The sequence below is a fragment of the Pantherophis guttatus genome, chromosome 1 (assembly GCF_059756535.1).
Source record: "Pantherophis guttatus breed Tessera chromosome 1, ASM5975653v1, whole genome shotgun sequence".
NCBI classification, from domain to species: Eukaryota; Metazoa; Chordata; class Lepidosauria; order Squamata; family Colubridae; genus Pantherophis; species Pantherophis guttatus.
Window position 1 is genome coordinate 120,623,545 of NC_142063.1, and position 25,087 is coordinate 120,648,631.

The window sequence follows — 25,087 nt, forward strand, 5'->3', positions numbered from 1 at the left end:
ATAGAAGCTAATCAAAGAGAGAAGCAACGTGGAGTTAACGTGGAAACTTCTTAACAGTGAGGACAGTTAACCAGTGGAACAACTTAAGTTCAGAAGTTGTGGGTGCTTCATCATTGAAGGTTTCTAAGAAGAGACTGGACAGCCACTTGTCTGAAATAGTATAGGTCTCCTGTTTGAGCAAGGGGTTGGACTAGAAGACTTCCAAGGTCTCTTACAGCTCTATTCTGATTGATTGATTGACTGCAGCTAGAATTGTCCCATTTGAAGACTAGACGATCCCCCACCACCACTTCAGCCTAGGAGTAGTGTGAATCCCTGCAGCCTAAATAGCATTACTATATGTTGGCGATCTGTAATCTGTACTTAGTGTCTTCCTAACATGAGATAACAATGAGCACCACAAACCTTTTCTCAAGCTGCTTTTGTTTGTTTGTCGAGAATTCCCTTCCTTCCTTCCTTCTCCCAAAAGGAGAAAAATTAATTTTGGGACCCACTATACTTACTTCCTTGAATTTGGGTGCTCTCCCTGGGTTCTGATAGCCCTAGCTAATTCATGGGCTGCTACCGTGCCTCACTTGCCCTAAACTGACATCTTTATAAACACAAGAAATCCTGAATTTCTAATGTATAATTGTTAGCAGTTGACATTAAAACATACAATACGACATTGTTGGATAGGGTGGATCCTAGGGAGAAATTACCCAGCAACTGCTAGAGTGATTGTGGCAAACAAGACAGGGCATTGATTTGATTTTATATTCAGTGAATGAGGGAACTGGCAAAAAGCTTTTAGTGTCTTTGTGCAAGCTGCTGATTTAGGAAGGAAATATCCACAATACCCACAGCAGCTCAATATTCCATTGCCTCGGGTGCTTCTTTCATGTCTTTTTCTGAAGCTCAAGAGCACTGGAAGTCTTGGGCAGGGCTCTGCATCCTCTGAATTGAGAAAATGGTATTCAGTAAGAACAAGTAATGTGCATGAGTTTAAATGCATGAAATTCCCATGGTCATTTCCCTTTTGGTGAAAAAAGCTTTGCTGAAGACCTTTTGTCTTTGCAATTCTAAATATCTGAAAAAGCAATGGAACCCCATTTTTTCCTAGAGTGCCTATGGCATAGAAAAGACAATACACCTAGTCGAAAGCATCTTTGACTCTGTTATAATCAGTGGAAGGAAATCTTAATAAACTGAACAGCTTTAGACTGTAAGATCCCCCACACCTGCCCATCACTAATGGCAAGCTCAACAGCCTGTTCTTTCACTTCAGTGATAATTTTAACAGACTAACAGAACAACAGAGATGGAAGGGACCTAGGAGGAAACTCATGCAGGAAACTCTATACCATTTCAGACAAATCGTTGTCTAATCTCTTCTTAAAAACCTCCATACTAGTTCTTCATATTCTTTTTAAACATCTCTCTTCAAGCATATATGTGACCTTAAAAAATATGTTTATCCAAATCCTGATGATAAAAAGCTTGCCATCTTAAGACAGATGAGTTTTTATTTACGCAACAGATCCTAGATTTCATTCCATGCAGTACATGACAAGAACTAAGTATGTTATGCCTTGGATGCCATGAAGGTTTTTTAGATGTATTCAGGCAAACTTTCCTTTTAATCGAGGTGAATCGGTTATTTTGAAACAATAGTTCCTTCAGTAAGTGCCTTCATCATTTCAAACAAGGTTGCATAGTAAACAGGCTTTTCCCAAGCAGAAATTACAGAGAAATTACAGAAATTACTTTCCAAAACTGTCTTTGGGATTAAAGCTCTGGAATTCTCTTTAAACCACAATACACAGTGGCAAGGAAATATTGTGATCATTGCACTCAGTATGCAGTGTCAGCCTCAGTATTACCCATAATAATGGTAATAAGATGAAAAACTATTTAATTGTAGAACCACTCAGAAATGTCCTGGATCTAATCCAGCCATCAGTCAAAGCTACTGTTCTGATTCTGGGCCATGGGGATTAAAATATTTAGCAGAGAGAAAATGGTTTAGAGAAGAAAAACAAAACAAAACAGTAAGATGAAAAAAAAAATCAAGGATCAAGGCTGATCTACTGTGCTATCTTGGAATGTGTAGAGATGCACATAATTTAAGTAGTGAACCTGTGATAGAAATATGTTCCCTGTGTTTACTTTGGGTGTTTAGTGTTCCTACACGGGCTGAACTCAGATAAAAGGAATGGTTTTTGTTCACACAAAACATAGCAGTAAATAGTGCTTCTTTGCCTGCAGTTGGCAGTAATGCCCATAATCCACTGATTCTTCTATGTCTCCAGAACAGTGCTTTAGAATAGAATAGAATAGAATAGAATAGAATAGAATAGAATAGAATAGAATAGAATAGAATAGAATAGAATAGAATAGAATTCTTTATTTGCCAAGTGTGATTGGACACACAAGGAATTTGTCTTGGTGTATATGCTCTCGATATACATAAAAGAAAAGATACATTCGTCAAAAATCATAAGGTACAACACTTACAACACTTAATGATAGTCATAGGGAACAAATAAGCAATCAAATCACATTAGGAAACAGTCAATATACAGTAAATTTTAAGGATACCAGCAACAAGATTACAGTCATACAGTCATCAGTGGGAGGAGATGGGCGATAGTGTTTTGCAAAAAAATACTTTTTAGAACATGCTCAAAATCTACATTTTAATAAAGTTACAAGAGAAATGAGTTCAGTTCTGAATGGTGTGAACATGTCCAATATACATGAACAAATGCACGAACGTGCCAAATACAGGATTCTGGACCTGGAAATGTAGTTCTGACGACTTAGAAAAAGGAACTATGAAAATGCATTTATTAAGTAAATGAGCACACTAAAATGTATGCATTAGGAAAAGTATGCACAAAGTCACTTACTATGTCAGACTGCTGGGGAGACGGAAAGTACATGATATATGGAAAAGCATGTATATTTTTAAAAAATGCACACAAAGTGCATATGAAATTTCATGTTGACTTTTTATTTTTAATTGCAAATCACGTTTGTGCCAGAGCACAAATATATGATTGGAAAAATGAAGAATCGGGGGGTGGGGGGGAATGAAAACTTGGAAGCAAACAACCGGCAGATGCTAGAGAATAATGAGAAGGAAATGTCCAGAACAAGCTGAAAGAGCAAGGGCCAGCATGTTATTTACAGTGACTTGCTATAAATTGCCTGTTTGTTCCAAGGCAAGTATGTGTGGAATTTCACAGATCATCCTCCTGCTTGGTTCTCGCTGTCATGAGAACTCCAGTTTCCTATTCAGGGGCAGGGGAACACCCCCTGCAGTGATTACAGCAAAATGTCTCTAGGAGGATTTGCTCCCAGGAAGAACTGAGCATTCCTTTTAGCATCACTGAAAATCCTGCACATCCCAAGAGAACTCAGGATCTAAATGGAAGCCCTGGAACAATTAGCATGATTTGCTTGAATTTGCTTCATAATCCATTTTACTACTGTTGGGTTGAGTCTGCTAGATCTAACAACTCTTGTCATCTCCTCTGGATCCTTTAGTCCAGGGGTCTCCAACCTTGGCAACTTTAAGACTTGTGGACGTCAACTCTCAGAATTCTGCAGCCAGCGAAGCAAAGCTGGCTGAGGAATTCTGGAAGTTGAAGTCCACAAGTCTTAAAGTTGCCAAGGTTGGAGACCCCTGCTTTAGTCCAATATCTTTGAGAGCTGTATGCAATGAAATTTCATTTTAATGTATGCTGATTAGTGTACATTCAAAGTGACAATAAAGTTATTCTATTCTATTCTATTTTCAAATTTGGTAACTTTATTTACAAAGTAAGCTGACTTTGTATAAATATACAAAAGTATGAAGGCTATTGCTTAACGCATTGTAAGCCGCCCTGAGTCTCCGGAGAAGGGCGGCATATAAATTAAAGCAAAAAAAAAAAAACCTTTATGAAGTGTGGGGCTTCAATTCACAGAAATCCCAAATCAACCCTTCTTGAAGTTGCTGAGTTTGAGAAACGTTACTTTAGCCATTCCAACCATTTCAGAAGATGCTGGGAGGCTCTTGCTTCCCTGCCCTCTTTCTTATTTTCAGAAGTGGAAGCAATTTGTGGTGCATCAAGTGCAGAGAAACTTAAGAGGGAAAGTCTTACTTATATTACTGTCCACCCTTTTTTTTTTTTTTGCAACTCCCAAATGCTTTAGGCAGATGGAAACTAGAGAGAAGTCCCTACAGAGGAGTTGTTTTTACTGTCTAGGACATCATCTCAGTTTCTAAAACTAGAATGAACCAATTCCCTGCTAAGCTGCTCACACAACATGAGAGGGAAGCAAAGTAATTTAAATCCCCACCCCAAAGGACTGGGATAGTTGGGACTATATTTAACCTCCTCTGAATCAATGGAGTTATTTATACAATTTAGTTTGTATTATACGCTTGCCTCTCCTATGCGAGCCTTTTGCAGTGGAGGGTGTGTGTGGAACTTCATATTGAAGAAATTTACAAATTCCCTGATATTTAGGATGGATTAAAACCTACCTTGAGTCCAGATTTGGGTGTAGGAGATTACATATGTTTTAAAGTGTTATTATTAAAATAAATCATATTACTAGCAAAACATAATTTCATTGTTGCCAGATAACAGATGTAGCACAGTCTTATATACATCTGTCCTGCAGTAAGTTCCACCAAAAGGGAACTTTTAGGTATAGGATTGTGGCCTATTTGGAAATACTGAATCAGAGGTAGAGAGAAATGCTTTTAATATTAATTTTTTTATTCTTGATATATGAATTGACTTAAGCCAGTTGCTTGAAGACCATTTGAAGTTACAAACAGACTTTAAAAAAAAACTATTTATAACTTGTCCTGGAAGTTATCATTGCTGTATATATACCTTTGCAGTCATGTGATCTCATTTCAGGTATTTGACAACTGGCTTACATTTAAGGCCAGGAACGGTGTCCCATTGTAACATGGCCACAATTTGTGACTTTTTCGGGGGGGGCGGGGGGGTCAATTTCCAGCGGGAAAAAACCCCGCCCATTGGATATGCTGGATTTATTTAAGGATGACACGATTTGCTTAACCACAATGTGATTTGCTTAATCATCATGATGATTCACTTTATGACCATTGTAAAATGGTTATAAAATTGAGTCAGGTCACATGGTGCCTTGGCTTACAATTGTAATGATTTGCAATCAAAATTCTGAGCTCTCCATTGTGGTTGTAGTCAAGAACTACCTGTATGAAGGCAATCTCTGTTATTCCTACTGATTTTTTTTTGTACTTCCCAAATATGAGTCTAAACTTTTCTTCAAAAGAATGGAATAATAGTAGAATTATAATTAAGCTGCCACCTTAATTTTTTCCATATTCACTGTTAGCTAAATAACCTACACTGTCAGAACTGACAGTCATGCAAAAAGTACTTGATAAAGACTGTACGTGAGGATTGTATCAGGCTTGTGAAATACAGGGAGTCCCCAAGTTACGACCACTATTCAGCCTAAAATTTATGTCGCTAAGTGAAATGTTTGTTAAGCGAGTTTGCCCCATTTTATGACTTTTCTTGCCACTATAGTTAAGTGAATCATTTCATTTATTAAATCGGTAACATGGTTGTTAAGTGAATCTGGATTCCCCATTGACTTTGCTTGTCGGAAAATCACAAAAAGTGACCACATGACCCTGGGACACTGCCACGGTCATAAATGTGAACCACTTGCCAAGCATCTGAATTTTGATCGTGTGACCATGGGATGCTGCCATGGTCATAAGTGTGAAAGCGGTCATAACTCACTGTTTTCAGTGCCATTATAACTTTGAACAGTCACTAAACAACTGTTGTAATTCAAGGACTACCTGTAGATGTATTTTCTGCTTTAACTATTCAGTAACAAATGGATACTCAGATGAGTATTGAAAAATGAGCACATCGCTGCAATGGCAAAATATTTTAATGGAATCATTGAAATGTAAGTGCTAGTGATGGAGAGGAAGAAATTCAGAACAGGAAGGTGAGATAGGCTGATCCTTTGGTTAGGAGGAAGTGCTGAATGAGGCACAGGTATCTCTGTATTACACATACTCCATTTCTTATAGTATGAGTAGGTATAGAGCCACATTTACATCATGGCTGCGTTTGCATTTTGTCCCTATCCTGCCATACTGTCAGCTCCTTAGATGAGATATCCACAGGGCCTTTCACTCCTAGTATTATTGCTGCTCTCTTTTTCATTTCATTTATTTCTTCCTCTGGGCTCAGTCTATACCAGGGGTGTCAAACTCGCAGCCTGCAGGTCGGATGCGTCACATGCTAGCCACGGCTACTCCCAGTTTAGCAAAGGGGAAAAAAGTAACTATACCATTGCTCAGTGGAGTTCTTCTTTTCCACTTTGTTTATATTTGAGAGGAATACAGATAAAGAAGCCGCAACAGACCACATCCTGCGCAGCAGTTAAGGATGCTGAGTTTGTCAGCTGGAAAAGCTGAAGTCCTGAGTGCTGCGCAATGGGGTGAGTTCCCATAACTTGCCTCAGCTCCTTCCAACCTAGCAGTTTGAAAGCATGCAAATGCGAGTAGATAAATAGGTACCTGTTTGATGGGAAGGCAATAGTGTTCCATGCGCCTCGGTGTATAGTCATGCTGGCCCCATGACCAAGGAAATGTCTTTGAACAACGCTGGCTCCCTTGGCTGAGAAACAGAGATGAGCAGCACCCCTGAGAAGTGGACATGACTGGACCTTTAGAACACCATGTGTCTTCTTTCATTTTCTGATTGAAACTGAGATCCATATCCCAGGTTGATAAAGACTGTGTCCTGAACATGGTTTGAGTCCAAAGAAAGTTAGCAGTCTGAATGGTGTTTGTGATTACCTCCAAATTTTCATTCCTGAGGTTACCCTCTATATACCCAAGGTACAGTGAAAGAATTAATAATTGAAGAGCTCTCTTCAGGTCATGTATTATGACCTACTCTCAAGCCACATCACAATATCTAAAAGTCTTGGGGTAAGATTTCAACTAATATTTTCTCTTATGTTCTTTTCCCTTTCCCCCCCCTCCTTTGTTGTAATCTTGTTCTCTCTCTGTGTCCTCTTTGTCCCACACACTCTCCATGATGGATTTTGTTTCTTCCTTGGTTGACCTTCTGCTTCTCTACTCCTATCTGCCCTACCTTCATCTCACCTTGTCAGAATACAACGCCAAACTCCGGGACCTCCGGAACAGCATGAAAAGCCCCCATCCTCCTCTTCACCGACAACGATCCTTCTCCTTTTCTGGTTTGTTCTGTTGCTGCTTTTCCGTCTTTCTCCCTGGACTTTCCTGCCGTAGATCCTCCTAGCATGGCACTGGGCTTCTTGGCTCTGGCATGAACTTGAAATTGGGGAGATGCAGCTTTTTTCCATACTGTGGGGCTGGAAGGATATGGCTAATTTAGAGTCCTTTCGAACACGGCACCATTCGTTTATTTACCACATCACTTTTCAGAAAGTGAGAAATTTATCTTTTGCTTTTTCATTGTTAGGGATGACTTCACACCACAATAAACTCCCCCCTCCCATGTAAGTACATTTGGAAAGCATATATTAGGTGCATTCACAAAATGGCAGCTTTGCCTATTCACAAACAGTCTTCCATAACTTGTTAAAAAAAAAACCCCATGAATTAGAAGGCATGCCTCTTCAGAATAATACAATTATTCTGTTGTATTACTGTGGGACAAAAGGCATTCCTTGATCCAGTTGACCAGATTTCTTCACCATCCTTATCCTCGTTCAAAGACTTTTAAAAATAATAATAAAGGGAGTAGGAAATCTGGTAAGCAGAATCTGTATACTACCATGAATAAAAGAATTCCCATATTTATCTTTCTCAAATCAATGTGCTGACCAGATCTGGACTCTAAAACAGCCTTATGAATTCCAACATTTTTGTTTCTATCATTGTGTTTTTTCCTCCTCCTCCCACCCACCCCCCTTTCCTTTCCTCTATGACAGTGTGTCTAGTGAGCTCATTGAGGTATCCATTTGCTCTATGTGATGCTCATCCGTGGTGTGTAGTTAGAAATCACTCACACAAGGTCTGGCTGGGGAGAGCTTGTCTTCTTCAGGGCGACCACTTTCACCTCTGCTTTGTGACTGGCACTAAGTCAATATTTCCATACATGTTGAAGTGTGCATGGAACTGATGAAGGTGGGGGGGAGTTTGCATGGGATTGTTGTGGAAAGAGGCAAAGGTTCAAGAATGGAATATTCACTTTCAATACAGCTTGGCCAGATGCCAAAGTTATTTAAGGGCCTCTGTGTGTTCTACAGCACTGCTGTGGCATTTTACTGCAGATCTTTCCATGGAGCCTGGCGGCACTGAATGGAATCAGGACGGAGGCTTCCAGTTCTGCATGGCAAACGGAGGGAGGGTGAGCATGTGGGTGTGTAAATTCTAGACGTTTTGATTCATGAGGACCACTCTGGGGGGGAAGGAGGCTGTCAATGGATTTCAAAAGTGCAGTTGCTTCATAATGTCCTGTTACATATTGAGGAATATGTATGGGACAGCAAGCTTAAAGTTCTCCAGAGAAGAATGACCTTTTACTGGAAGTTCCTTTTCAGCAGTTGGGAATCCTGAACATTTTGTTGTTACATTTCACCTTTTTTTAAAAAAAACCTATTGGTATATAAATGTTTGTGTTAGTTTTGCATCATTGTTAGGTAGGACTAGTCCATGTTGAGTTGTGTCAATCTTTGTATTACAGTAAGAAGGACTACCATTCGAACAGAAGCTGCTATTGTTTAACCTGTTTAATTTGTACCAATTACAGGATACTTGGCCCTTCTGAATCCACCCAGATCTGTCCTTAAAGGTTTGGAATTTGAACCGCAAAATTTCACAATGCTTTAGTTGATTTGGAAAGTGACTTTTCGCTGCTCCACTCTTTGCTTCCGGAGGGCCTGGGGACAGCAATCTCATGCAGGCATTGCTTGTCTGACAGACAGCTCCAGAATTAATGCAAAAGCATGCCGTATGCCTGATAGCCTGTCACTTTGGCTTCTGGACTCACTGGGGAATGAAGATGTATACGTACAAACCTCACTCCCCTTTCCCCCAAATTTTAAAGGAGTGGAAGGAAAACTGGAATGGGCACTGCTGCATGCATGATTTATTTCACACTTTGGGCCCCCAGGCACATAAGCTTTATAGAATATTGTTAGAATGATGGAAACCATTCATACGTAGGAAAAAACTTCAGCACTAATGAATAACTGTGATTTCCAAAGATTTCTCTAAATATCTCTTCTACTGAGAAGCATTAGTATTCCTGGGGTTTGGGAGGGGCGCCTACAGTGAGTGAATGGATAGTTGGCTGCTCTTATCCTAGTCATATTTCTCCTCAGCATGAGTCCAATCTTGCTAATCTCTTAACTGCTCAAATGACTGGTGAAGGCAGATCAAGCTACACATTCGGTACAGTAGTAAGGGTTCTTTCATAAATACTGTAAAATATTATTTTCCTTTAAAGTGAAGGTACAAATTTAATAACTGAAAAGAAAGAGAGTTTGGGGGCTGTTTTTACCGTTTAGACCAGGAGTCTCCAAACTTGGCAACTTTAAGACTTGTTGGCTGAAGAATTCTGGGCGCGGAAGTCCAAAGTCTTCAAATTGCCAAGTTTTGAGACTCCTGATTTAGACAAAGACAACATGGGAATGGTTACGATTTGTTCCCTTGAGAGTCAACAGTGCTAGTAAAGATGCAATAGCTAACCTTCCATTTCTGGCCAGCAGATGAACACTGAAATGTCCCATACAGTCGGTATTGGAAGGCCTGGCACTTCGTTAGTTTCATGCAATTCCCCCTGCCCCCTTGTAAACATAGTAAAATAATTACACTGCTGGCATCACTGTGCATTATGGAGGGAAGCCAACACACCCTTTCTGCAATTACCCACTTTTGACTTGGCCATCATACTAGGGTCTAACAAGCTGGGTAGCAGGGTGAACCAGGCAGCCCCATCAATGGGGGTACCCAGATTGTTCAGGGCTAGAAACTAGTGCAAAATCTAGTTGTTTCTGCTACAAAGTTCACTGCTTGCAAACTAAAGTTTCCTATTTTCAAGAAACCACATGTCTGATGGAGGAAACCAGCACCTGGTGCATGTAAGTGTCCAGTAACAGTTTTCTGAGTGACATGGGGCTCAGCCTGCTCTTCAAGCAGATGTGAAGCAACATCTGGTAATTCTGCAATAGCTTCCAATAGTCATGGGAAATTCACAGTAATCTGAGAGTTTAGTGCCATTTTATCTCTCTTCTTGTTTATTACTCCTTAGATAAATTGTTTAATTACATCACACTCTGGCTTGATTCATCATTATACTAAGCCAATGATGAATCTATTGTTGGTTTACTGAAGTGTGTGGATTCTTCCCCACCCCAAATATTATGATTTAGTACAATATTAGGGGTGAACCAAGCCATTGTGGCCTGTTAAAAAGCAATCATGGTTTAAAAACCTTCCTTGCTGCTCATACATGAGACATAGCACAGAGATAACTTATCAAATACTGTGTTTCCTGTAAAATTTAGTGATACGTTTAATGTCAATCTAAAAACAAGAAACATTGTCGATATTTATTATTAAAAACAACATTAGCTTTTCTTTGCCGTTTGATCCGGTGGAGGAAAACTAATCAGGAAAACTAATCTCTTTGAGGGCAGTGTTATTCTGGGATTCCACCTTGCTTTTTATGCTCTCATTTTAGATACTGTGGGAAACTCTTCTTCCTGTAAGCATTATTATGATTGATTTTATTATTTTTCGCATGCTATTTGACGCTGCTTATTTTTAATGCATTTTTATTACTGTTCTGTTTTGCAAAAACCACCTCAAAGAAATGTTTATTTTTAAAGACAGGATACAGGTGAGGGACTCAATCGTGTTAATTATACTTATACACTGCATTTCCTTCAAAGAATATATTCTCCTCTCCCTTAGAGAGAGTGACTGGCTCAAACTCATGCAATGAATTTTAGGGCTGAGTGATACTTGAACTTCAGTCTTGTTTTCCGCTGCTTCTAGATGTGGTACTTATTGTGAAATTATCACAAGGAGGAGGAGGAAAGTGAGTTATATGAGATCAACAGCCATTTATAATCCTCACATTTTTCCTGATTTGCTTTTGCAAATCTATTTTTTTACTTTAACGCCTGACCTTTTTCTTTTCTTTTTTTTGAGAAGGACAAAAGGCTAATGGTTCCCCTATCACTAGATAATAGATGTTCAAACTTCCATTTTTCTCTCCTTTTAAGTTGTCTTTTAAAAAACTGAAAACCTCTCTATAGTTCATGATGCCATTTAAATGAGTGTTACACATTTTACAACTTCTCAATTAGGTGCTTTTTCGATTCCCTGCCATTTCAGTGATTGCACCAGATCTCATATTTTCTTTTTTGCACTTATACACCTCACCAGTTCTTCTGCTTTCTGTAATATCCATTGTTTAGTTTGAATTGTACCTTCATAAATCTAGGTTCAGCCACTAATATGAACATTTTATGGAAGGAATGTCTCCTATGTGTACAAGTGTGGGTTTGTGAATTAGACTTCTGTTCTCTTCTGTAACCAAACAAAAAAAAAATGCAGCTTACTTTTGAGAATGAAGGAGGTGGTCTTGGCATCTCTGCTAGAATGAATGACAGAAGAGGTTTTTATACAAAATGTGCTTCAAAATATTTTTGAGATCTGTGCAGAATCACAAAACTTTAAAATAGGCTTATTCAGTCCTATTTTGCAGTTCTAGTTATTAGCTAGGACTGCAAAATAGAAATTTCCCTGTTGCCCTTCTGAATACCAATTAGCTATTTTCATGTCTAGCCATGTTAGTTTCTCTGGAGTATCTGTCTGGTTATTGTTGGAAGTAATACACAAGATTAAATGGACCTGTGGTCTCATCTACTGAAGCTGCTCTGATGTTCTTAGAAAACCCTTTACATCATTAGGTTGGAGTTTCCTTTCTACCTAAATGAGAATAACATAAAATATACGTATGATTTTATCACACTTGGATACAATTACATGGAAACTTTTTTTTTTTTGCTTTTGCCATTTCTCACTGTATTTACTCTGTCTTTGGAATCAGAGTTATGCAAAGTCTTTTAAGAAATGGAGGAGAGGAAGAAACAGAAAAGTTCAGCAATCCATGCTACCATCGCTATTTCATGTGCTGCATTCCTTGTTTTACAAAATGATAACACACAAAATGAGAGCACTTCAATTAATACGTACACCATCCTCCATCCTCCCTGATTGGCCACAATAAGTAGATTTCTCCTGGAGTCTTTTGTGATACAGCTTGAAGTTGCTTCCAAGATCCAAAGTTTAATCAATCTCTCTCTCTCTCTCTCTCTCCCTCCCTCTCTCTCTCTCCCTCTCTCTCTCTCTCTCTCCTATCTATCTATCTATCTATCTATCTATCTATCTATCTATCTATCTATCTATCTATCTATCTATCTATCATCTATCATTTATCTATCATCTATCTATCTATCATCTATCTATATCATCTATCTGTCTATCGTCTATCGTCTATCATCTATCTTCTATCGTCTGTCGTCTATCGTCTATCTATATCATCTATTGTCTGTCTATCTATCTATCTATCGATCTATCTATCATCTATCATTTATCTATCATCTATCTATCTATCATCTATCTATATCATCTATCTGTCTATCGTCTATCATCTATCGTCTATCGTCTATCGTCTATCTATATCATCTATTGTCTGTCTATCTATCTATCTATTGATCTATCTATCTATATCATCTATCTATCTATATCTATCTATCTATCATCTATCGATCGATCTATCTATCGATCTATCTATCTTCTATCATCTATCATCTATCTATCTATATCATCTATCTATCTATATCTATCATCTGTCTATCTATCTATCTATCTATCTATCTATCTATCTATCTATCTATCTATCTATCTATCTATCTATCTATCATCAAATTTATATGCTGACCAACTCCCCTATAAGGTGACTCTAAGTTTAATGACGATGGATGGATTTTCTTAGAGTGTGCTTTGTTCAACTTGCTGGAGGCCCCCATTGTTTCTCTATCACTGGAGAGCTTAGTTAAAGGTTACAGTACTTTATGGTCTTACCCTAAGGACATGCAACACTAAGCTTGTAATTTTGCTAGCAAATATAATGCAGAAGGGAGAGAATGCCAAAACTACAATTCACTAAATGGGCCCATCTTTTTCAGCTGGTCTTCAATCATTCCTGGCAAGCTGGGTTGCTGTAAGCCAAGGCATTGTCATTCTTGGCTCTGAAATACTGGCTCTGTTCTTCCTTATCCATCCCCCCACCCACTGCCTACACTCTTTAAAGGAAGGAGGAAACAAAGCACAGAAGGGCAGGGGGAAAATGAAGTAGGAGCAGGAGGAGAGGATTGGACTCTGGTGCAAGAGATATTTGAAATAGGCCTGCAGCAGCAAGACCACCAGCCTAGCAATGACCATTTTCTTCAGATGGGAGAAAAGTGGAATGCAGAGCCTTGAAGGACACTGGCATCATCTCAGGGTTTTCCTCCACACATGAGCAGCTTCATTCTGATTCTTTGCTCTTGTTATAATGGGCATTATCTCTTGCTCAGGCCTTGTTGCTTACACACACACACACACACACACACACACAGAGAGAGAGAGAGAGAGAGAGAGAGAGAGAGAGAGAGAGAGAGAGAGAGAGAGAGAGAGAACTCTTCTCTACTTGATAGCTTAATCTTACCTCTCTTCCTCAAGAACATGCTTAGGGCTTCCCTCAAAGACTCTTGAGACCCTACCACTAGTTTCTTGCATTTAGTGCTCTTTTGGTTTAGGATTAACCATAAATTGACCTTCAGGTTTTTGCCAGACAGGCTAAAAATATGTACGAAATAGTGGGGAATTAGGGATGCAGTGGCTCAGTGACTAAGACGCTGAGCTTGTCAATCGAAAGGTTGGCAGTTCAGCGGTTCGAATCCCTAGTGCTGCGTAACAGGGTGAGCTCCTGTTACTTGTCCCAGCTTCTGCCAACCTAGCAGTTCTAAAGCATGTAAAATATGCAAGTAGAAAAATAGGATGGGAAGGTAACAGCATTCCGTGCACCTTTGGTGTTTAGTCATGCTGGCCACATGACCACGGAGATGTCTTCAGACAGTGCTGGCTCTTCGGCTTTGAAAGGGAGATGAGCACCTCCCCCTAGAGTTGGGAATGACTAGCACATATGCGCGAGGGAACCTTTACCTTTACTTAGTGGAGAATTGGGGTTTGTGCATGTGGTTGGATTAACTGAGGAAATCAGCTTCCATCTACAGGTAGTCCTCAATTTACAACCACAACTGACTCCAAAATTTCTACTGCTAAGTGAGACAGTTGTTAAATGAGTTTTGCCCCATTTTACGACCGCTCTTGCCACCATTGTTAAGTGAATCACTACAGTTGTTAAGTTAGTAACACGGTTGTTAAGTGAATCTGGCTTCCCCATTGAATTCGCTTATCAAAACATTCCAAAAGGTGATCACATGACCTCAGGGCACCGCAACCGTCATAAGTAAGAGTCAGTTGCCAAGCATCTGAATTTTGATCACACGACCATGGAGATGCTTCAACGGTTGTAAGTGTGAAAAACGGTCACAAGTCACTTCTTTTAGTGCCATTGTAACTTATAATATAATTCGAGGAAGGCACAGTTCAGAGATAGGTGGAAACAGATCTAAATCCAGTCTTTACTGGACCTCCTGCAGCTACATCATGGTATTTTGATTATGTGCTGCTCCAGCCATAAGGCTTCAGAAAAGTAGGAAAAACAGTGTGTGTTTTGCATTTATTAGTTCACTGAAATGTGACTATGTTTAAACTTGGCCATTGAAGGTAAGGCTTTAAAGGAAAATGGCTTTGGGGGATGTTTAAAAGATTTGAAGCCTGGCAAATGTAGAAAATGATCTGTCTTCTTTTTAAGAAACAACTCTGCCGTTGCCTTTCTTAATGACTGTTACATGTGGAGCTGTTGGAGTTCTCTTTGTCTCTAAATGAATAGATTTTCCCCCTTTGTTCTGGCTGATACAATTTGACTGTTTGAATCGCTTCTGCTTAATTCTATATTGGGGTTCCCCAAAATCTGGTTTATCTAGTTTTCCCCACTGCTTCCTCCATCTTGAGAAGGTGGTATGGCTGGTATGAGTTAAGGAAAGATCCAGACCTGTCAAGGGCTCAAATGTAGATCGAAACTCCCATGAATGTGTTTGATAAACATTTTAAGAATCTCACTCACTGCTTTACCTTCCTGGCTGCCTTATTAAGAGCAAAACAAACACAAATCTAAAAACATGTAAGAGACAGGTTGCATGAAGAGGGCATCGGCTACTGTTTTTGTAAACAAGAAGAAATAGGTAAGCTGGAATGAGATCCAGGTGCCCGACTCTTTTCTTTAGCTGGGGGCTGAACAGGTTTCAATGTAGTTTCTGCAAACTGTATCCTTGCAAATTTAAGAAAGGGATGAGGAGAATTTCTCTCTGTAAAAAAATAATTGTATGAAGTTCCAGTTACTGCAACAAACATAATTTGGTTTCATAACTGAACCTTTAGTTCTTCTTTGAATGGGTTCCTTCCCTGCATTGTTTATTGTACAGCAGTGGGACATATTTGTATGGTTTTTAGGACCTCGTTGCTGTGCATCAGACATTCCTTTTGTTGTCGGGAGAAACAGAACTTATTATTGTTGAACGTTTCGAAGAACTAGATGTACAGTATATTAGCAGTAAAGAATTTCCTTGGGCTCAGTCGTAAAGAGATGGGTTGGTTGACTTGATTAAGCAAGTGCTAGCCTGTTCTTTAGATTTTGTGGCACCCTGGGGTCTTGTTGTAAAAATAGTCAGATGGGTTGGAGGCCTCCCAACTTCTTTAAAAAATTCTTGCTTTTCTCTAGCAAACAACTGTGAGAAGAAGCTGTCCTTTTAATTCTATTTAGATTTTAAAATGCTGCAAGAACAGTATCCTAGGATTTTCCTGATGTTTTCTAATTCTTAATGAGCAACTTTTTTTTCAGGAGTGTTTATTGGGTGATTATAATTCTGAATAAAGACAAGCTCACTTACATTGGGGAGGGCATTGCCTGGCATGCCACTCAGAGGCCACATGACTTTAATTGTAAAAAAGTTTATGTACACCTGATCTAAAAGATTTTCCTAGACTATATGAATTAAATAAGTGATATTCTAAATTGCCACGCTAATAATCTGCCGTTAAAGAGAAATTTTGTGAATTTACTAATACATTATTAGCTCTCACTGCCTCTTTCTTTCCCATGCTAAGATGCAGCCTAAAGAGCTGAATGCCAACTTTCCAAGATCTTCTGTATGTATTAGAACTTATCCCATACTTAGCATCTTCCTTCCTCACATCAATGAATTTGCAGGAGTGCAGCTGCCCCAGGAGAAGTCACCAGAGGAAGGTGAAGCCCTTGTCCGGAGACGTACCACCAGTGAGGGTCAATACGAGAACAGTCCCCAAGAACCCAGTTCACCACGAAGCCCAACTGTCCGATCACCAATTCACTGTGTCTCACCAGAGGTGGTCAGCACCATCGCTGCCAATCCTGGAGGAAGACCTAAGGAGGTACTTTTTTAAAATATGATTTTCTTTTTAACTCCTTGCATGGCGGTCAAGATACTTGGTGGAAGACAGAGAATACCAAGGTATTAAAAGGAAATTTCATTTGGCAGTAAGGTGGAATAAACAAATGAGTCTGGTATAGGAGGCCCTGTTCAAACATTAGTTGGATGGAGATAGAAATCAAGACTATTTGATTTTGAATTTAGAGACAAACCTACCCAAGTGTCTAGTATACTGAAATCCTCATTTTCACAGAATATTATGAAGCAGTTTGCCACTCAAACAACAACAAAAAAGTAAGTTGCATTTTAGATATGCAACTATATGAGCCATAGTGGTGCAGTGGTTAGAATGCAGTTTTGCAGGCTAATTCTGCATTCCCTTTGCCAGGAGTTCAATCCTGACTGCCTCATAGTTGACTCAGCCTTCCATCCTTTGCAGGTTGATAAAAGTGAGGACCCAGATTGTTGGGGGCAATATGCTGACTCTGTAAACCGCTTAGAGAGGACTGTAAAGCACTGTGAAGCGGTATATAAGTCTAAGTGCTATTGCTATTAGAGAAAAAAAAAGAATGCATGAAAGCATTAAGGAATCCTTGGAAAGGCAATAAAATATCATATACACACAAAAATAGTGCATACTTTAGAAGAAATTCAGATGACAAATTTTCACACATTTGCTTTGAAATCTATAAAACAGAGAATTTGCATAAAATTGATTTGGCCATCCCTATGGATGGCTCTTTCTTCAGCATGGGGATTAAATTGAACTAGTTAGGGGCAGTAAAAATTTGCATGCTTATTCCTCCTCCCAGCAAAATAAATTGTGGAATACCTGCTGCAACTTGCCTCCTCTGCTTCCTCCCACCCCCTACATCTTACTAGCAGTTGAAGAATGTAGTACGTGAAAGATCTTTGATGAAAAAAGGGGTAAAATCTATGAAAGAAGAAAGAACTGGAGGAAAGGGGAGAGGAAAGCATCTGGAGAAAAAGGAACTCCCTGCTGACTAATTTGCTAAGAGTTGGAATAAATGTAAAGGAAGGGAGACTACAGGTAGTCCTTGACTTATGACTGCAACTGAGCCCAACATTTCTGTTGTTGAGTGAGTTTTGCTCCATTTTATGACATTTCTTGCCACAGTTGTCAGGTGAATCACCCAGTTGATAAGCTAGTAACCCAGTTGTTAAGTGAATCTGCCTTCCCTATTGACTTTGCTTGTCAAAAGGTTGCAAAAGGGAATTGCAGGACCTGGGGGACATAGCAACAGTCATAAGTACAAGCCAGTTGCCAAACATCTGAATTCCGATCACGTGGTCACGGGGCTGCCATAGAGGTCATAGGTGTGAAAAATGTTCATAAGTCACTTTTTTCAGTGCCATTGTAACTTCGAACGGTCACTAAATGAACTTGTAGTAAGTCAATGACTATCTGTATCCAGTTCTGGAAACTAATTCTATTTTCATTCTCTCTTTCACAGCCCCATCTTCATAGCTACAAAGAAGCTTTGGAGGAGTTTCAGGGGACCTCTCCAAGCAGTCCACCTTCCAGTGGTGGTGAGACTTCTCCCCCAACCCCTGCTTTCCCTGTCTCACCACAAACCCCTTACAGCAACCTGTGTAAGTTCTGTGGCTTAGACAAAGGCTGGGAGAGGGAGGTTGGCATTTGGTTTTGGTAAAGCCATACTTAGAGGCAAACCGTTCTCAGCTTCCTGATACCCACCACCATTTTAATCCCACTCTCATTTTCTCCCTTCTACCCATCGGCCCATCTCAGCTGTTTCCTCACCCCCTTTCATCTCTGCTTGGTGCACCCTTCTCATGAAATCACCGTGAAGTATGCATCCTTCCATCATAATAATTGCAACAGCAATGTTTTGCAAGTACTGCAAGTATAAATATAGCCAGCAGCTCCCAGATGGTGATAAAGGCATATTTCTTTCTGAGCTATCCTCTGCTCGGTATTGCCCATAGTAAATAAGGGTACATGATCATTTACTAGAAATACACAATTAAAATAGGGCAGTACTACACTATGTATCGCTAGGTCAATGACTCGCCTGCTGGGTATCTCTCTAGTTTGCTGCATCTTTACTCTTCTTGCTGGAGATAAGGTTAAAATACAACATATAGTGGGTTTTACTTAATTCTGCATATCATTAATTAAGCAGGTCAGCTAGTAGTAGTAATGGAAGCAATTATTTTAAACAAATCATTATTTTAAGCAAAAGGCAAATAACATAATAATTTAAATGAATCTCTTTTTGATAGTTAATTTAGTAATGTGGGTCAAAAATGTGCTCCCTGCTAACTGTGGCAAATATGTAATTATCAGAATCAGGACGATGATGGCATACAAGGCTGACATTCATCATCAGTCCATAAAAGATACAAATTTCTCTGAGATATTTCTAACAAAAACATAAATTATTAACCTCTTTAAAATAAATTTGCTGGCTTACTAGAGGAATACTATTTCTCAGTGAAACCTAGTGCACAAATTCTACAGGGGAATGCATTAACCTTGCTCTGGTCCTTGCTATTAGCATAATCCTGCTAATATGGCATAATCATGAACTAAAAGAATAATTATATATTCCTCATTGACATTTAAAATTCTCATGTGGCTACAGAAATTTGTTTGCTCTGATATTTGACAGATATTCCTTTTAGTGTATAGATTTTAGAAAATTGTTGTGACCTAGGCTTACTGAGTCATTACAAGACACAATTAGTCCCAAACAAACCTATTTTATTGTAACAGCTAAGAATTACGTTCATTCCCAGATGAGTCCTAATTAGTTGCCAAACAAGTCCTTTGGGATAATCACCAAACTTTATCTTCTTTGACACCCTGCCAAAGGCCTTACTTGGCAAAGCCCCACGAAGTTCAGAAACAGACAAGAGATGCCTCCTGGAAACAGAGTTAGCAACGTTGCTTTCCTGCAAAAGGGCTCAAGTGCCTTTGTTTCTCTTTTAAGCCTTATGGGAGGGGCCAATCATTTCCTGGCCTTACTCCCGAGTCATCCCTTTTGCTTTAGCTGCTCTTGCCTTCTGGCAGCTCTGCGCATACGTGCACTAGGAACAGGCTCCTCCTGTTCCTCTGCCTCGCTGAAGTCCGACTCTGGGAGCTCCGGAGTCCGCGCATCACTCCCAGATGGCCCTGGCCCCATCTCGCCTCCGATGCAGAGCCCTCGTCCGGGCCTTCCCCAGACTCCAGGACTGGCCCATGTTCTTCCCCAGCCTCCTCACTGTCCGACTCTGCTGCCAGCTCTGCAGGCTGCTGGCGGACCACAACAAAAATTACATGCTTCCAGAAAATCAAATTGTTGCATATATTACTTTGACTGTCACTAACAGTCTTTCTAGGTAGAAAAATAATATCCCAACAGCATTTAAGGGAGAATAAGGGGTATCCATTCTTAATTAAACCTAACCCCTGAGTGTGGCTGTGGAATGCCCCAGAGGAAAAATCCATGATTTTTGGCAAGGCGATCCTATTTTAGGTAATAGTTGCTAATTCTTACTCTGGGTCTCGTATTATGTTGGGCATATGGAGGAAGGGAGGTCAGCTGAACTCTGCAGATGGGAGAAAATGAAAAAAAATTATCCATATCCTAAACATACATTTGAAATATTGTAGATGTCTCAGTAATATACACCTCCCTTTAGGGAATGCATACTGACAGAGAGCAATAGCTTTTTGTATCATAGAGTCATAGAGCTAGAAGGAACCTTGGAGGTTTTCTAATCCAACCCCCTGTCCAATCTTCATATCACCTTGAATAAATGGTTGCCCAATCTTTTCTTCTAGCAATGAAACACCCACAACTCCAGGAGGCAAGTTGTCCCATTGATTAATAATTTTTAATGTCAGGAAATCTTCCTTATTTCCAGCTTGGATCTTCTTCCTCCTGACAAGCTTCCACCTATTTCTTTTTGCCCTACCCTCAGATAGTGTGGAGAATAAATCAATACCTTCTTGCCCGTGGCAGCCCTTCCAGCTAAAAGAAGAGAATTAAAAGATCCCTTCTGAGTACACAGGATTTAGCCCTACTTTGCCAGTTCATACAATATTTAATATGCAGAAAGACATTTACCATAAAATAAGCAATGTTAGATGGGGAGGCATGAAGTTACCAAGACAAATAACTAAGAAATAAAGTATATATTCAAAATTCCACATTTTATTCCACAGTGATGCCTCTATGCAAAAAGGGATGCGGTGGCTCAGTGGCTAAGACACTGAGCTTGCCGATCGAAAGGTCAGCAGTTCAGTGGTTCGAATCCCTAGTGCCGCGTAACAGGGTGAGCTCCCGTTACTTGTTCCAGCTTCTGCCAACCTAGCAGTTCAAAAGTACATAAAAAATGCAAATAGAAAAATAGGGACCACTTTGGTGGGAACGTAACAGCATTCCGTGTGCCTTTGGCATTTAATCATGCCGGCCACATGACCACAGAGACGTCTTTGGACAGAGCTGGCTCTTCGGCTTTGAAACAGAGATGAGCACCGCCCCCTAAAGTCAGGAATGACTAGCACATATGTGTGAGGGGAACCTTTACCTTTACGCCTCTATGCATCCTATAGAATGCACTTGTAGAACAAAACATGGCATTTTGAATATATCAATCAGCAATGGTGTGTAGCTCACCTTGATGGAGATGGCTTTTGAACAATTATTATGCCGTACATCTCCTAATCCTCCAAAATATAAATGAAAGCTTCTATCATGAAGGTGGGCAGGGGACCCATCTATGTGAAGTACTCCATTCCAATGCCAACAGCCATTCCTAGGAAGAAGCCATTCTTGGAAGAATGTTGATTCCATAATATTGATAGCTGTCTGCAGCTCCAAACTCAGGAGGTAAACACACCATTTGAATCACGTTGTACCACTCAAGATATAAATCCAATTGAAGTTACATGTAGCCACACAGCAGTTAAGACTGCATGCACAATTTCCTGTAATTAGATAGTTATTTCCACTGTTGAAATTCTATTAGGCTGCCATAACAAGTGCCAATGTGAGGCACTTGTTATGTTAACCTCAACTGTTCCAAAGGTGCTTTTTCAAGAGGCAACTGGACTTTCTTTGTTTTTTTCCCCTTGAAGTCATTTCACTTCTCATCCAGGAAGCTTCTTCAGTTCTGATTGGTTCTGACAGTTTGCCTTTTGAAAAAGCACCTTTGGGACAACCATGACCTCAGTGATTGAGAATCTCCATAGACACTCAACTGTAAGACATGTCATTTATCCAATGGGTGTGCTGGAGTCATCTCATACTGACTTGCAAGAGCCAACTGTTAAATATGTTGGAATTTTTTCAGCTGTTTAAGAGCAGAGGCGAGCCTCCATGCCAGGGGTGCTATTCAGCAGGTTCTGACAGGTCCTGGAGAACCAGTAGCGGAAACTTTGAGTAGTTCGGAGAACCAGCAAATACCGCCTCTGGCTGGCCCCAGAGTCGGGTGGGAATGGAGATTTTGCTGTATCCTTCCTCCAGGAGTGGGGAGGGAATGGGGATTTTGCAGTATCCTTCCCATGCCACACCCACCAAGCCACACCAAGCCCACCAAGCCACGCCCACAGAACCAGTAGTAAAAAAAATTGAATTCCACCACTGCCTAGTGCACCAGTCAGGTTTCCATGATTGCGAGAACACCAGATGAACAAACTGATTCATAGCAGTCCTGCTGCCTCTCTACAAACTCTAGTGCAGTAATTGAATTTGCAGCCAGATCAGGCCAATTTACTTAAATAAGCTCATTCTCTTAGTCCGTGCACATCTGGTATGGATTCTGTAGCTGTTTCTGCTTTAGTTGAAGGCATAACAGCCCAGATCAGAATTAGATCTCATTTAGCTGCCGAAAGATGTTGGTGAGAACCTGATCTGAACCTACCTCTTGCATGCCCTCTTTTTCTTCCCCTTCTGATCAAGCATGGTTCTGAGTGACTAATCTTTGGTATCTTGGTGGTGGGTTTTTAAAATCCATTAGCTTTGAACAGTTCTGCCAGTATTTCATCGGGGCAGAGCTAACATGGCTAAGCATGAACAAACATCAATGAGCCACTAAGCAACTGGGAAAGAGCAAAGACTCCACAAAGAGTAGAAGAACCTTTTTCTTTAAATAACTGGATTCTTTCTGAACAACCTCTCAAAACGTCAAAGTGCTGGATATTAGCATTAATTGAAAACTTGTAGATCTTAAATATGACATCTTTAAAAAGCTATCCTTCCTCCCGATACATCGTGAATCATAACATATGAATGTTTAAGTAGTATTAAGATGAGCACAATTCTGAAAATTAAAAGTAACCAGCACGTGAATAATTTCCCAGGTTTAATGGGGGTTAAAGAATAAGATCAGGTGTGGGTTTTTTTCCCCCCTCCCCTCATATTGTCTTCTTTCCTGGCATCCTGACATGTAAAGGACCTGACTCTTTTCCAAGGTTGACCAGGACCATGAGTGATTCTTACAAGTTCATACATTCTGATTTTGTGCCAGTCCCCCAAACTAACAGAGATTAATATAAGATTGCCTGGACTGTGTGATATGCTTGGCTTGCAGCCCATTGCTAGAGCAGAAGCCTCTGGAGGGTCTCCAGACATTCTCAGGGACATTTCTCTACTATCATTAGTAGAGCACAAATGCCATCAGGCCAACCTAGTTTTTACTGAACCTATTCATTGCTTTCTGTGGTCCATATCCCATGGAGTTTTACTTAATGTCTATTAATTCACTAAAACCTAATCTCAGATAAGTGTGTGTAAGGCTATAATTTTTATAACACTACCCCTTGCTTGATATGCTTAGGGACAACATCCATTCTGCTTCAAGTTAGTTACGGTAGTGGCAAAAATTGTGGAAACCTTTTGGGGAAAGTGTATTTTTGAAGTTTGATGTCTAATATCACCACTTTTTTTTGGGCGTTTCAAGATAATCATATTCCACTGCTGGAATGGCCCAGGAATAGCCCAGACCTTAACCCAATTGAAAATCTATGGTGCCAACTAAAGAAACTTGTTAGTCAGAAGTGACCCAGCAATAAAACCCAGTTAATAGAAGCAATCATTCAATCTTGGTTTCACATTATAACAGCTGCAGAACTAAAAGACTTGGTTCACTCCATGGGAAGACGTTTAAAAGCCGTAGTTCATGCTAAAGATTACCCAACTAAGTATTCACTGAACTGGTGATCATTTTTGTATATCTCATTTTTTTTCTATGTGTTTCACTTTTCTTCTTTATACTGTAACTGCTATTCTAGTAGCAAATTCTTCATAAAAGTTATTGCATTATATTCTTGATTAAATTATCTTTCCTTTGGTATATAATTTTATGGTACTATTGAAAAAAAAAGTGGAGTTATTAGCTAGTTTTAGAAAATACACTTTTCCCAAAATGTTTCCACAATTTTGGCCACTACGGTAGCTCCCTTTCCTAGCCTTGTGCTCCCCAGACATGTTAGATTAAAATTCCCCAAATTCACACTCATCATAGCCAGGAATTGAAAATTAGAGGCTATAATTTTATAGGATTTATTGGGTAAGAGAGATGCCATCTTAAATTATTCTTAAAATAACAGGCCAAAACTGTCTTTAGTATTCGATATGAATATTTCTAACTCTTCTGTGAACTATTTGATGAAGATTTGTCTTCTTCACCAGCAAACTAAAGTGTGTGAGACTTACAGAGTTTGAGAACAAAAATGCAATGGTATACACACTGTTTGAGAATCTGGGTTACTTAATATCCTGGACATGAACTTGCTTGTTTCCCCTTTGCTCATTGGCCCTTAGCAGTGAATGCTAGTCAGCCAAGCTAATCCATGATGAAATGCAAGCTCTTGGTAACTGGCTTTCCTTTAATGTGCCTGCCTACCTTCCTCTCTCCTCCTGCTGTGAGCCCCTGCGTGGGTGCCCATCTGAAGCCGTAAGTCAGATGATTGCAATTCAACTCATGAAAAAAATGTGTTAAACTTCCCCCCAATCCAGACAAAAATTCTTCATTTGTTTGCTTCCATCCAGTTAATTTTTCTTTAAAGAGTTTCAATTAAAAAGCCTGAATTGTTTAGAATTGTCAGCACCAAACACAACCAGCAATTGAAAGAAATAAGGAAGGCTGGAAAGTACTTTTGTGAGACTTGCTGTTTTAAACACATCTCACATATACATCTGCATCTGTTTCCTTCATTGCTCCTTGCTGCATATCTACTACGGGTATATATGCAAGAATGGCCTACATGTTGTTCTCCTTTTAAACTGGGAAGGCATAAAATCTGATCCACATTGATGTAATTGTGCAAATATTTTGTTGATGTACATGCTATAAATATAGACTTCTGCAGCTGTGTATATGATGTTGCTATTTATGATATACAATGCCTTGATGAAGTGCTTGTGGTCCCTCTGTCTCATGATCATAATCTTTGCAGATGCCATATCTGCCT

General features: G+C 39.7%; 1 protein-coding gene across 25 annotated transcripts in view; it reads left to right on the top strand.

Annotated features, from left to right (window-relative positions):
• The window catches only part of TNS1 (tensin 1), a 398,798-nt gene that overhangs the window by 341,289 nt on the left and 32,422 nt on the right, over positions 1-25,087 (top strand). For 9 of the 25 annotated variants that reach the window (XM_087881674.1, XM_034421770.3, XM_087881675.1 and 6 more), the window contains 4 exons: positions 7,180-7,266; positions 8,805-8,846; positions 16,446-16,645; positions 18,120-18,258. In XM_087881674.1, the coding sequence (XP_087737800.1) occupies positions 7,180-7,266; positions 8,805-8,846; positions 16,446-16,645; positions 18,120-18,258 (468 nt within the window). The remainder of the gene's footprint in view (positions 1-7,179; positions 7,267-8,804; positions 8,847-16,445; positions 16,646-18,119; positions 18,259-25,087) is intronic. The other 16 variants (XM_087881682.1, XM_087881683.1, XM_087881697.1 and 13 more) reach the window with 4 other exon arrangements.